This window comes from Podarcis vaucheri, assembly GCF_965113315.1.
Source record: "Podarcis vaucheri genome assembly, chromosome: 1".
Taxonomy (NCBI): Eukaryota; Metazoa; Chordata; class Lepidosauria; order Squamata; family Lacertidae; genus Podarcis; species Podarcis vaucheri.
The window spans coordinates 65907281-65921317 of NC_138759.1; the positions used below are offsets into that span (position 1 = coordinate 65907281).

The 14037-nt window shown below is 43.6% G+C and overlaps 1 protein-coding gene across 1 annotated transcript; it reads right to left on the minus strand.

Moving 5' to 3' along the window:
• Positions 1-2099: 2099 nt before the first annotated feature.
• KCNA4 (potassium voltage-gated channel subfamily A member 4) lies at positions 2100-10948 on the minus strand. The gene is made up of 2 exons (XM_082242181.1): positions 9926-10948; positions 2100-8848 (listed from the first exon to the last, which is right to left on the minus strand). The coding sequence occupies exon 2, from the start codon at positions 8058-8060 to the stop codon at positions 6075-6077; it is 1986 nt and encodes a 661-aa protein (XP_082098307.1). The 5' UTR covers positions 8061-8848; positions 9926-10948; the 3' UTR covers positions 2100-6074.
• Between the last annotated feature and the right edge of the window lie 3089 nt (positions 10949-14037).

Below are 14037 nucleotides of genomic sequence, written 5' to 3' on the forward strand. Positions count from 1 at the left end.
GCCTCTTCAGAATGCAGATAGAGCTCACATATTTGGTAAAGTTTAGTTTATGTGCCCATTCTCTGCACTCAGGGGATTTTAAAAATAACTGAGTATTCAAACACGAAGTATCTCCCCTGTGTTCTGAAGTAGTGCTGACCCAGGAGGGCTTTACCTGATATATTTTTTCTGGATGTGTAGCCAGCTCTCAGTTATAGTAAGTTAACTAGTGATGAGCTATCAAGTGGTACCACATGCAGGCATGAATCAGCTCCTATGCTGTTTGCATGGGTGAGGGATGCTTAGTTCAGGAAACACATGTATGGTTCTTGATTATTTGTCACACCAAAAGCATATTGTTTTGTTTTCCACTGAATTTTCAGTTGCAACACGCCAATTGAAGACTGTGTTTAGCTGAACTTGTCCTACAGGTACCCACAGCATGGTGCATTGCACTTGCTCTTCTTATGCCCCATAATCCATTCAGTTTTCTTTTTCAGGGAAGGGATATAGATGAATAGTTAAGCTTCACATCCCTTCTAGCCACACAACAATTATATGAATCCAATTATCACACGCTCATTGACAACTTTTTAAATAAGTTCTCAGTCGTCTGCTTCCTTATCCTGAAAGGTTAACAGATTTCCGACTGCAAGTTGTATCTCAATGTTACTCATACTCAAGAGCAGACCCACTGAAATTAATGGACATTACTAACTCACCTCCTTCACCTTCAATAAGTCTACTCTGTGTGGAAATTAATTGGTTACAACTCTGTGTCCTTGGACATTATGAAGGTTGTGGGGATTTTTGATTATTTCCTCCTTTGGGGTTTTACATCCAAACTTTCAATTAGATCTCACACCCTACTTTTCACGATATAATTTCTTTCGACATTTATTTTCCACCTCTCTCTACATTCAACCTACAACATCCACTGACTGCAGAGGCCAATAAACTCTCTCAATTCCCTGCAAATGCTAAATCTAACTTTACTGATCACTCCTCAAAGTGTCTCCCTGTATATGTTATCTTCCATGTACCCAGCATGCACTACTTGTGCCCAGATTGACACTTCCTTGATTGATTGTTTCATGATTTAGCACTAAAACTGCAAGCATGAGAAGCAATACCATTTTTTAAAAAACAAAAGTTACAAGATTGTATAGAATTTTCCACAACAATTCTGCAGCAGACTGTACTTCATTTGTACTACATCATCCATGACAGCCTTGCAAATCCCTCAGTTGGGCATTGTTGACAGGAATCAGTAAACCCTGAAACCCAAGAAAGTCTGCACATTAAAGAGCTATCATGCAGCATTTATCTATAAAAGCAATATAAAACATGGCATGGATAGTTTTAAAATTCTGTTTCCGAAAGCTACTAGAAAAATCAATCCATACACGCCTTTTATCCTCCCTATCTATACAACAATGCTCAAAATTATGACTGCCGCTTTAGTGGAATAATTGTCTGATTCAGAACTAGGGTGATGAAACTGAATTGGGTATAAGACTTCAACTAGAGAGTTGGATCCAGTCACCATCTCCCAGGCTAACCTGCCTCCAAGAGACTTTGTAAGGTTAAAATTAAATGCTATCATAAGTGCCTCACCCGGGGGGGGAGCGGCACATCACACTACCTTCTCAGCAGGTGGGTCACTGTCCCTTACTAGGAAGGAGAGGGAGGTGACAGGGAGGTCAGAGAGGTGCAAGTGGGTCGGCAGGAGTGGCAAATTGGCTATGCCAGCGCATTTGCACTACACTGACCTGCCTGTTGCCTTGACTCAGCAAGCCACTGCTAAATGTTATTATGTACACCACTCTGCATGAGCTCTTTCGAGGAAAGGTGGGGTCAAAATAGTATAAGCAAATGAGCCATCAAAAAGAAGAGCAACCTTGTTTTCTGCTTGCTTCAAGACATGGATGAGATGTCACAAAATCAGGACCGCAAGGACTAAAGCAACTTCAAAAAGGAGTACCACCTGAGTGCCCAGGAAATGCTTGCTGCTCTTTCTAACACTTGTTTCACATGGTGAAAACGTTGCATTGGGAGAAAGAGCTTAGTTTCACCAGCACATGCTGCAAAGCCAACTTACAGGTTATACCAGCTACTATATTTCATGATACAGGAACAATCTGTTGAGCAGCCTGCCGTGGAAATACTTTGCATTGCAAAGGGAGTTTGCACACCATCCCCAGTAGTTGCCAGTGACACAGAAATTCTCAACACGATGCAGAGGGCAGTCTATGAGGTGAACGAACATTCAGTTGGCAACATGCAACACTCAGATGTTTCAGGCAGCATCCATGTGGCTGAAACAGGAAGTAGACCTATGGGTCGTAGCTAATGCTATCTTTCTGCTTAAGTGACAGATTTCTGCTTGCATCATGGAACTTCCTCCTTACCTGCAACCTGACTCCCACCCTAACAATCTCCTCCGAAGGGTTGTGGAACCCTGGAGCAGATTTTGCTGCGTGAGCAGAACTCTCGTGTTTTAATTTTGGGAGCACTGGCCACTCCGCTTGCTCCCACAATTTCTTCTCAGAATTCTCCTTGGTGAATGTTGAAGTAATGCATGTACAGTGCAATTCTAAGGCGGGGATGAAACAAATGGATATATCCTATACCCTCCTATGCTGGAAGGTAAGAGGAATGCTATTCATTTCCTGCTTAATTTTTTTATAAAAAAAAACTTTTCCAGATTTTTCAAAGGGGAAAGGAAAGGAGAGATGTTGTCAAGCTCAGAAGCATGTCTAGATTTCTTCCTTGTTTGGGGGCTTGTCAGGGGACTGGGGTGGCTTTGGGTCCATTGAGCCCAATATGCTTCCTAATACTCCGCTGCAACATTCCCCTTTTTATCATCTCCAAGTCAGAACTGCAAGATCAGCTGGACTAGAGTGGCTGAAGAGCTGATGGCAGCAAAAAGAAGGGGTGGTTTTCCCCCCTGCAAACTTATGCAGACACATAATTTAGTTACCTATATTTGTTTTGAATGTTTAATCTTTATTTTTAATTATGGTGGTTTTATGTATATATAGTGAATTTTATCTGCGTTTGATTAACAATTTAATTTGTACAGCAATTGGACAGCTCCTCTAAACAAATAAATAAGTTCCGATGTCAGATCTCTGTCTCTGACATCAGAGGAATAGATCCAATCTACCATCTCTGAAGGACTACAGGTTTAAACCCTACCTGGATATTCTTTTATATTTGCCAAACATTGATTATTTGATATTCATATTCAACATCTACTGCTATTTGATCTCGGCATTTGATATCTGACAGTACTGAACAGTGGACATGCAATAGTTTGTATCTGGCAGAATTTGATAGCTGGCATATACATGGCATTTCATAGTTTGTAGTAAGTGATAGCTGACATGCAGTGGCATTTAGTATTCGACAGTATCTGTTAGATGACATAAAGTGGTGATTAGTATCAGATATGATTTGATAGATAACATGCAATGATGTTTAGTAACTGATGAGTGGCAACTTATGGCATTCCACATTTGATATGGGCAAAAATATACTTGGACCAGAGATGCTGTATCTAGAGTACTCAAACTTTAAATTTTGCAGTAACATTTCATATTCAGAATATGAGTTCGAATTCTATGAATATTTATTTTAGTTCTTCATGCCACCATGTCTTAGCATCAGACACAATGCACTAGTACTAAAAATTGTTCCAGATTTGCATAATGCAGAATGGGATATGGGGAAATGTAGTAAATCTTTATTTCAGTTCTTTTTAGGATTAATGAACAAATCTGCAAAGATTCAAAGCAGAGGATCTGTCCCAAGCTGAATGAAATTCATTATCATCATCATCATCTTGAATAAACCTTACTTGATTAACTGCAGAGTTTGAAGTGATCGATTATAACTTACATATAACTAAAACAGTGGTTCCACAGAGAGGAGCATATGCTTTCAGACCGTGGCATTAGGCATCATCTTAAAAGATGCAATTCGCTCCTATATGAGGAAAAAAACAAATAATTTCACTTCTAAGGTGGCACCTGTACCCATGGTAAATGCTTGAATCAAAAAAACCCAATTAATTAACTAACTAACTAATTACAGGTTGAAACCTCAATTATAGAAAAAAGATCAGCCACTATGACAAAGTGTGACTGGGAATGTACAGTACCAGTTTGGGTAATCTATATTTTTTCTCGATCCCAATAAAATATATTCTTTCAGTACTAGTATTTTCAAGCATTTCTTCTGTCTAAAGCACACATTTATTTTCTGCCCACAATTGCATTGGTATACATGCCTGTTTTGTAAATGGATTTTGCTTTTTAGAATTCCGAGTCCTAGCCTCAACATTCTTTTTATAAATAGCATGAACTGTATTAACAGTGGAAATGCCACAAGGCTTCTCCCAACTCATATAGTCCATCATCAGTAACTCTGGATTCATCATCCCTTCTGTTCTTTGCTTCTACAAGTATGGATTAGGTTTATGAAGACCTTCTCAGCTCCTGAATGCAAAGTGAGTCTCGTGGTGGAACCACAGCAACACCACAGCTCCCACTGTCTATATGAGGCATTTGGGTATGAAAAGGTTGTTGCATTGGCCCAGTCAGGAACCAGATGGGGTGAATATAGACAGCTGTTTTAATGCCTAGGCTTAATCAAGTTTATTACAAATCTCACACTTTTTTATCTTTAAAGCTGTTTCAAAACAGGGTGCATGCTGCACGTAAAGGTGGGTGGGAGGAGAAATTCTGACCCACTAATAGCACATTTGCAAGTTAAAGATTGCTGATCCCAATTTGCCAGTTCAACAGTATATTGCTATGTCTGGTCCACAGAAATATTTAACCAATATCAAAGTGCATTCTGTTACTCATAGACTTTGATTGTAGTTAAAAAAAAAAACAACATACAACACATTGCAACCTCATTTACCTGATCCTGTGAAATCTTTTCTGCCCTGGATTTGCTTATCTATGGCTATTGCTATATTTGATTCCCATTCCCTGCTTCTCCAGTTCAAACACATGTACATACATGCACGCACGCACACACACACACACAACCCCTATTCAGAATACATTTTCTATCCTTTAAGCAACTTTTATGAGTGAGCTTGTTATTATTACTTGGTATGATGGTTTGAAGAAGATTGATTTAGGGGGGGGGATGATTATAAAATTTTACTTCACAATCCTTTTTTGTTCAGATAACAGATATTCATAATTAAAAGACTATGGAATTCATGTAAAGTCAGCTGCTTAGCCAATCAGCATCGCGCAAAAAAAAAATACAAGAAAATAAATATGCAGGATTCACCCTTCCAATGATTGTCATTGAACATTAGTAAACATTCACAGTATGAAGTCTCTGTCAGAATATCTCCAGCATATAAAGTAGTGCAAAAAAAGCAATCCAGTCACTTTTCCACTGCATCCAGACCTTGTTAAATCTTTTCTAACTTCAATTCTTCCATTCAACAAATGCCACAAGGTCTCCAAAAAAGCATTATAAAAATAAACATTTTCTGGGGGTTTGGTAGTATCTTCAACAATTACATATCCAGGTTGGTTGGTTTGTTGTTGTTTTTTAAAAAAAACAATGATTCTTTAAATATTTTAGGATCAAATTTGAAGTTTCAATACAATAATTTTTTCCCCACAACCATCTTTAGCATTTTAAAATCAAAGATTATGGAATCATGGTAGCTGTTCTTAAAGCGTTAACAAATGAATGCATGGCTACTGAACTTCATTGTTTCTTACATAGTAAATACCTTGAAATGCTAACTTTTACCACTGGGCAGTGAGTGAGGTGGATAAACACATCCTCCTTAAAAGTAAAATTGTTTCCCTCATGTGCAAAACACCTGCATTCTAGTAAAAATATAAACTTTGAAACTATTTCAGGTAAATCCCCCTCCACAAGGTATATCATTGACTTGATATGCAATACAAGTTTACTAATGCTTTGTAATTCATGTTTAACAAGTAAATGGCATATTTCTATATGCTTTTTTAAACTCCTGTTTGCATATTTCATTTTTTTAAAAACCAATGTGCACTTTAATGCATAAATAGGTTTGGAAACAGTCAAAGTTAAACATCCGTTTCCACAGATTTTGCATTAACACAGTTCTGTTTTGCTGTCTCACTGCCATTTCCTGTGACCTGACACTTTTTCTCCTTCACACAAAGAGACTCTTTAACCCCTTCCTCCATCTCCAAATACTCTGATTTCTCCTCCATGGACGAAGATGATGAACTTCTGATTTTCTTGAGTATCGTCGGAAGGTACGGACAGCTGACTGCATTTTGTGTCAGCTGGGTATTTTCCTCATTTTCGGTCTCTCTGTGATAAAAATAGTTAAAGTTGGAGACAATCACTGGCACTGGTAAAGCAATGGTTAACACACCTGCAATGGCACATAGGGACCCGACTATTTTCCCACCAACAGTGATGGGCTTCATGTCCCCATAACCAACTGTAGTCATGGTCACAACAGCCCACCAAAAGGCATCTGGGATGCTGTGAAAATGAGTGAGAGATTCATCAGCTTCTGCAAAATAAACAGCACTGGAAAACAAAATGACGCCAATAAAAAGGAAGAAGATCAGGAGGCCCAGTTCCCTCATGCTGGCCCTGAGAGTGTGGCCCAGGATCTGCAAACCCTTGGAGTGTCTGGAGAGCTTGAAGATGCGAAACACCCGGACGAGGCGGATGATCCTCAGGATGGCAAAAGACATGGCCTGCTGGCCGTTGCTGCCCTGCTGCTGCGCCAAGTCTGTACCCAGGGTGATGAAGTAAGGCAAAATGGAAACAATGTCTATGATGTTCATTATGTTCTTGAAGAAGACTGCTTTGCTGGGGCAAGCAAAGAAGCGCACTGTAAACTCAAACGAGAACCAAATGATGCAAACGGTCTCAACAATGAAGAAGGGGTCGTTGAAAATCGTGTGTCCCCCGCCCGGCATCTGCAACGTCTCATTCACATTCTCCACGTTGTAGGTCAAAATCAGCTCCTTCTCATCTCTGAACTCCGGCAGCGTCTCCAGGCAAAAAATGACGATGGAGATCAAAATGACCAAAACCGAGACGATGGCAATAATTCGGGCAGGGCTGGAGCTCTCAGGGTACTCGAAGAGCAGCCACACCTGCTTCTTGAATTCGTTTTCAGGCAGTACCTTGTCATCTTCTTCCTTGACGAAGCCTTCATCCTCTCTGAACTTCAGCATGGCCTCCTCCCCGAGTTCGTAGAATTTCACCTCCTCGCTGAAAATGTCAAAGGGGACATTGACTGGCCTTTTCAGACGCCCTCCGGACTGATAGTAATATAAAATTGCATCAAAGCTGGGGCGGTTCCTGTCAAAGAAATACTCATTCCGGAGAGGGTCAAAGTACCTGCCCCGCTTTGCCGGGTCACCCAGCAGTGTTTCGGGAAACTGAGCCAAGGTCTTCAGCTGAGTCTCAAACCGCAGGCCAGAAACATTGATGACAACTCGTTCACAGCATTCGTACTCGCTGTAGCGGACAGAAGTGTAGCAGCCGGGCCCAGCGCCATCATCAGGAAGCTGATCAGAAAACGAATACTCATCTTCACCTCCTTCATCACTGCAGTAGAACTTCCTTTCCTCGTCTTCTTCATCCTCCCCGTCATCTTCCTCCTCTTCTTCCTCTTCGTCCTCCTCACTCAAGTCCTTCAGGATCTTCTCCTCTGAGCCACTCAGGGGCAGCAACTCAGAGCAAGGGAAAGAGGCACCAAACTCCCTGCTGCCAAGACAGTAGGCTTTTTTCCTCCTTTGCTTCTTCCTCCTGCTCTGACAATAACTGCTACGTGATGTGTTCCCGCCACAGGAGGAAGAGGAGGCCCCACGACTCTGTTCCTGGTGATAGTGGTGCTGAGGTCCTCCTCCTCCAGAGACCCCCGTTTCTACGGCAGCCGTTGCAGCCGCTACAGCTGCCGCCGCCGCCGCCCTGGAGTGTGCCAGTCGCTCTCTTTCTCTGGCTCTTGCTTGGGCTGCATATCCATAGGGCATGTGGCTGTTGCACCCAGAGCTGTCTGCACTTACCATTGCAACCTCCATGTTGGATTTCTTTGTTTAGGACACTCAAGAGGGGAAGAAAATGTCCCGTTTCTCAATAGTCATCACTGGGTGTTTTGCGTGAGAAGAGCGTGACCACCGAGGTTTGGAGAACAGTATCTCGGAAGCATCGTCCCTCCTTGTTAGCATAACCTGGGTTTTCACTCTGCATTACTTCTCAAAGAGAAGTGTTCCACGTCTTACTGCCCAGAAGGTGCGATACAAATTATGGAGGTGTGTTTGTAAAAGTCCTCTGGTGTCGTCAAGAGATAATCCTGGACCATGTCCTTTGACACTTGAGATCCCACTGCTTATGGTATTCTTCAGTGGGTCACACAAAATCCACAGGTCCAAGTTCATGATTTTCTGTGGATACTTTGAATCAAGCGAGGAGTGCACCTAAGCAAAGTAAGAAGTCTTCGAGAACAAACACTGGTCTTGAGTTCCTCGGGACAATCAAGTGCAAAATAGCCAACATCCCCAGAATTGCCTCCACATGATGCTTTGGCCTAGCAATGAAATTGCTGGTGAACACAGCTGTTTAGAAAGTTGAAGGAACTTCCAGTCTTCACTTTGTTTACACAGTGTGGAGGTCTGAACACACTCTCGCTTTTGCCAATCTGTCAGCAACGTCTTAAGCTTGAGAAAGCATCGCCCAAGTCAGCAGCAGGAGGGACTGCGGCCAGAGAAGGACAACAACAAGAAGGCTGAAAAGCTGGCTCTGAGTTCCCCATCGGAGAGGAAGGAGTGGATCACCCTTTGGTTACTCTCATGCAGTAGAAATGTCTATCCTGAAACACATACATGCACACAGACCAAAAAAAAAAGTGGGGGGGGACAAAAGAAAAGGATGGGTCATATTCTATAGATGCACGTGATGGTATTTCATCTTAAAGGGTTCAGATTTGCCTACTTTCACTCCTCATCGTTCTCTACTATTGTACACCCACCCACACTGCATGCACAGTTTTTCTGGGTCTGTGTGCATCTGTCTATATATAGATATAGTTGAGGAATATGAAGGCATATACACACCCACATCTCACACAGTGTTCTTTTATCTCCAGAGAGAGGATTTCAAATGCAAATCTCTATTGCTACAGAGATGTAGCTCTGTATTGCATATATATGTATAAATATACCTGTGCATAGCATAGGTATGAATGCAGACTAGGTGTTCCTGCACACAACGCAGCAAGGTGCATAGCTATGTATGGTTTGTGTCTCCATACACTATTTCACACAGAGCATTTGACTGCAAATCTATATTGGTACATTTACATTTAGACTGTCATTTTTTATCTCTGGATAACAAAGGTATTCACTCTCTCTCATACACACACATCTATTGTCCATGCAATAGAGAAATTGTAGGTTGCATAAATCTAGGTAGGAAATATTTCCAGGTACCCACCATGGCTACAAATGCATGGATGCAGACGTATTATGAATAATTGGATCATGAGAGCACCACACATAAATTCCACCCAGCCTCTGTAACAATACCTATATAGCAGAATACATAATTAATCCAAGTCCGCCAGCTTGCATGTTACATCTTTGGAACTCATTAGGTATAAAGAACATCCCAGCTCTCGCTAAAAATCAAATTTCGTTCTTGGAAGTTGATGCTGGCAATTTTCACCCAAAAGGCGAGCGTTGGGAAATATTATAAGAGGGTGGCTGTGCTGCATGAGGAACAGTCAAACAGCAGGGGCAATGAAGCTCTAACACGCGTACGCGCGCGCGCGCGCACACACTTAGCATTTAAAAACATGCTCCCGAGACAATCTTCTTAAAGATAGCGCATATAACCCCTAAGCATCATGCGGGGAGGGGGCCGTGGGGAGGCATTGCTGTCTACTTACCGCGACGGGCTGAGAAAAGGCAGCACTCGGGATCTGCAAAATGAGAAAGAGAGAGCAAGAGATCTTGGTCGGCGGGGGCAGGGAGGCTTTTCTGGGCAACCTGTTTTCGCAGGTGCCGCGCTCCGAAGGAGGAAGGTGCGCGGCGCGGGAGGGGTGGGGGTCGCATAAAGCGGAGGGGCGACGGCGAATCGCCTTCTCCTCTCTTCTGGGCGAGCCGAGGCAACAACAACAACAAAAAGACTCCTGGAGGCTTTGGGCGATGCAAAATTCCGGGCGCAAAAAAAAAAAAAAAAATTAACCCGGCTGCCACTCCTTTCAGCTTTGATCTTGACCAAATCGAGGAGGATGTGCAGAAACCCCAGAAGTTGACAAAAAGGAGGGGGCGCTTTGGGGACGAAGAATGGGGCGGGGGTGGGGGGTGAGCGCCGGGGCTTGTCTGCAATGGTCTCGGATTATGGATGTTGCGTGTACAGCTCGCTGTTCTTTTCCAAGCGCAGCCTTCTCCCACCTCCCCGCTTTCCTCTCTTTTGGAGCTGAGCAATTGTTGTAAATCACCCGTTCCCAACAATCCCTCCTCGCGCCCAGACAGGCTGTTGCTCTCGCAAGGATTGACAAAGGAGATGCGCTGCTGCTGCTGCTGCTGCTGCCTGGGGGCGCTTCCCCTCCCTCCTCCCGGCTTGCGCGCTCCAAGCTGCAGCCCCTTCGCCTTTCCCCACCACCACCTCCCAATTTCGGCGTGCAAAGTCAGTCGCTCGGCTGGCGGCGTCCACTTGTTGTTGTTGCTCTTCCTGGGCACCGTTTCCTCCCCTCTCCCTAACCCCGACAGAAAACGATCTATATGCTAATCGATAGAGGGTGGTGTTTTTTTATCCCCTCCCGGAATTCTCCGACCCCATCCAAGCGCCCGCTGCGCATCAGTTAGTTCAACATTCTTCTGGGAACAAGTCTGCTGCGGCGCGCGCGCGGCGCTCTCTTGCCCGGTCCCCCGTTGCAGAAGTCGCCTGCCCAATTCTCAATTGTGTTTACGTATCTATCCACTGACGGACAAACGGCGGGGCTAGGTCTGATTTGTTCCCCAGGTTTTCCAGCTCGCGATCGGCCCCTAGCGGTCGATACTCCCATTAACACCTTCTCCCCCATTTGTTTCCTTCTCCGGCCCCCATTCCCACCCCCATCTCTCCTTTCTTTTTCGAGTCCCCTTTCGGTGTTAAATCTATGGAAAGAAATATCCTCAAATTCAGTGATCTTAACTAATAATCAAACTTTCCACTACTCAAGGGAGGAACCCAAGGGGGTCAGGTTTTCTTTAAAGTGATGGTGATGATAAACTCTGCGCAGCTGTTGTGGCTGCAGTATCCGGGTTTCAGGAAAGGGCAAGGAAACAAACAAAAAGTTTCAAAGGGGGAAAAGGTCGAAGTGAAACTGGATTAGTGGGTGAGACCACGTTGCGTTCTCCAGATCTGGGGCACCAAGGAGAAGACGAGACACGGGAAGTTCTGTTATGCAAGCAGAAGGCTGTTGTGGTTGCGGCTGGGCACAACTGGGTGTCACCCACTCTGCACAGCTGGACAAGGAAAAGTCACTGGACTTTAGGGCATGGCCCCATTCAGCAGAATGAGCAGGATGCCCCCACCCCAAGCAGTAGGGTTGGCTATTGGCTTACTACATTTTGTCATAAGTGAAGGAACAGCACGATATAACAGAGTGGCCTCACCATCCAGGCAGGCTGGTGTCTGGTGCAGGGATTCCTTAAGCCACGCAGGACTTGAAAAGTCAGAATAAGCAGCTTGAACCAGCCTCAGAGATGAACCAGTGAAGTGTTTGTTCCAAGTCCTGATCCTTAAGTCGGGGGAGCAGGGTGACTGCCACTCCCCCATGGGTACACGCCACAATGCTCCTGGGAACATAAGTGAATAGAGACCATACAGGAGGGACGAGATCACATGGGGAGAAGCATCTGCTGCCCCTTCGGCCACCTAGAGGCTGGTGCTGGGATGGTTCTTCCCTTTTGATCCTTCCCCTCCCATATGACCTCTATCTTCTTGCTTTACTGGGAGCAGGAATAATATACTATGGCCAGAATACACAGCTATGCACATGGATGCCCCATTAAAATCAATGGGAATCATGACAGATATAGAGCAATATGAATGCTTTATATTACTACGGATATATGTGTGTGCATTGCGTGTGTGTGTGTGTGTGTGTGTGTGTGTACGTACACCATTGGCTATATGTTGTGTATACTGCATACTGCACAAAGGAGTGTGTATACTCAGTCGCTCTAGGTGCTGTACAAAAGCCCCCCCTGGCCCATTTATCAGCATCATCCTTTCCTTGATGCTTCCCAGGAAACAGGTGTTGGAGATGAATTTCTATAAGCAGGCCCATAATTAGAAAGTCATTCCATTAAATCTTGGCCTCCCCCCAACAAGGTCCAATGCCAAAAGACAGAATACCTGACCATGCCTAATGTGCCTTAAAAATAATCGAGATTGTGACAAGTCCTGACTGATGGCAGCTGTAAAAACCAAGAATGGCATACAAATATTGCCGGGACTCTCCATTTTTGGCTTTTGCTATCCACAAATTACATTACAAATGGCAGGGGGGGGGCAGCGGTTTTTACTTCTCGGAAACCCTCGTTCTCCTGATGCATCCATGTGGATGAGTGCCAAAATATCCCAGACAGGGTTAGTCATGCTGGGCCTGATCCAGCCATACTTCACTTTTAACTCCCATTGATTTCAGTAGAAGAGGGCATTTGATTGAAAGTGCTTAAGCCTGGGCTTGAAATGTCTGCAGTGAAACTCAGTTGCACTTTAATGTACTTAAATTTGGCTTTGAGTGTGCCCTAAATTTGTCACCATCATCTGCCTTATTGGCCATTGTTGTTGAAGATGACCGTGGCTTCACGTAGCAGGAAAGCATCCAAGCAGTAGCCTCCAAACCAACTGCTATATTTTCATGTGAAGAAAAGGTTGTGTGCCTTGCCAGTACTTGCTCCTCCTGAGATTCTGTGACTGACTGCAAGGCATCAGTGGAGAACTGGATCTGAGCTGCAGACTGGATCCAAAACACCCCTGCCTTTGGCAGTTTGGTTGGGTCTGCTCCACTTCAAAGAAAGAATCAGGAATGTAGCTCTGATCTCTTGCTTTGCAGCTTGAACCCAGAATCTTCTCTTTTACCATTCTTTAACTATTCATGGTTCTGTGAACAATAGGGTACAGTGGTACCTCGGGTTACATACACTTCAGGTTACAGACTCCGCTAACCCAGAAATAGTGCTTCAGGTTAAGAACTTTGCTTCAGGATAAGAACAGAAATCGTGCTCCAGCAGCGCGACGGCAGCAGGAGGCCCCATTAGCTAAAGTGGTGCTTCAGGTTAAGAACAGTTTCAGGTTAAGAACGGACCTCCGGAACAAATTAAGTACTTAACCCGAGGTACCACTGTAATTCCATGGGCCTGGGATGGAGTGGCAGATCCTCCACCATCTTTTATTGATTTGTTTTTATTTAACAACATTTATATACCTCTCAGCTGCAATAAAGCCTCTAAGCATTGCACATGCTAGCTCCTCGGGAACAGGGAAAGACCGTCTGCGAGATCATCTGTTCTGTCTCAGGTTCAATCCCAGGCTAAGAAATACTTCTGCATGAAGCCCTGGAGAGCTACTGCTAGCCATTGTAGACAATACTGGGCTAAAGGGACCAATGATCTGACTGAGCATAAAGCAGTTTCAACTCAATGTACAGCAGACTCCTCTGTTCCTCTCATCAATCTTTTGCATATAGCCAGCTTGTACCATGGATATGCTTATTCATTTATTTATGAGAACATTTATAAACCACCAACTGAGATAGATATAGATATAGATAACACAAGGCCATGTACAGTAAAAATTATTTACTTATCTATTTATTTAAATCATTTATATATTGTTTTATAATTTTTAAATTTAAACTCAAAGCAGTTTGCAACTCAAAGCATCAAATAGAGCACTGGAAGATATTGAAACAAAACATTACAGATTAAGGTCAGATTTAAAATACAGGGGTACCTCAGGTTAAGTACTTAATTCGTTCCGGAGGTCCATTCTTAACCTGAAACT

What these genes read in the sequence shown, in the direction of transcription:
- KCNA4 (XM_082242181.1), bottom strand. Translation starts at nt 8,060, where the DNA reads ATGGAGGTTGCAATGGTAAGTGCAGACAGCTCTGGGTGCAACAGCCAC.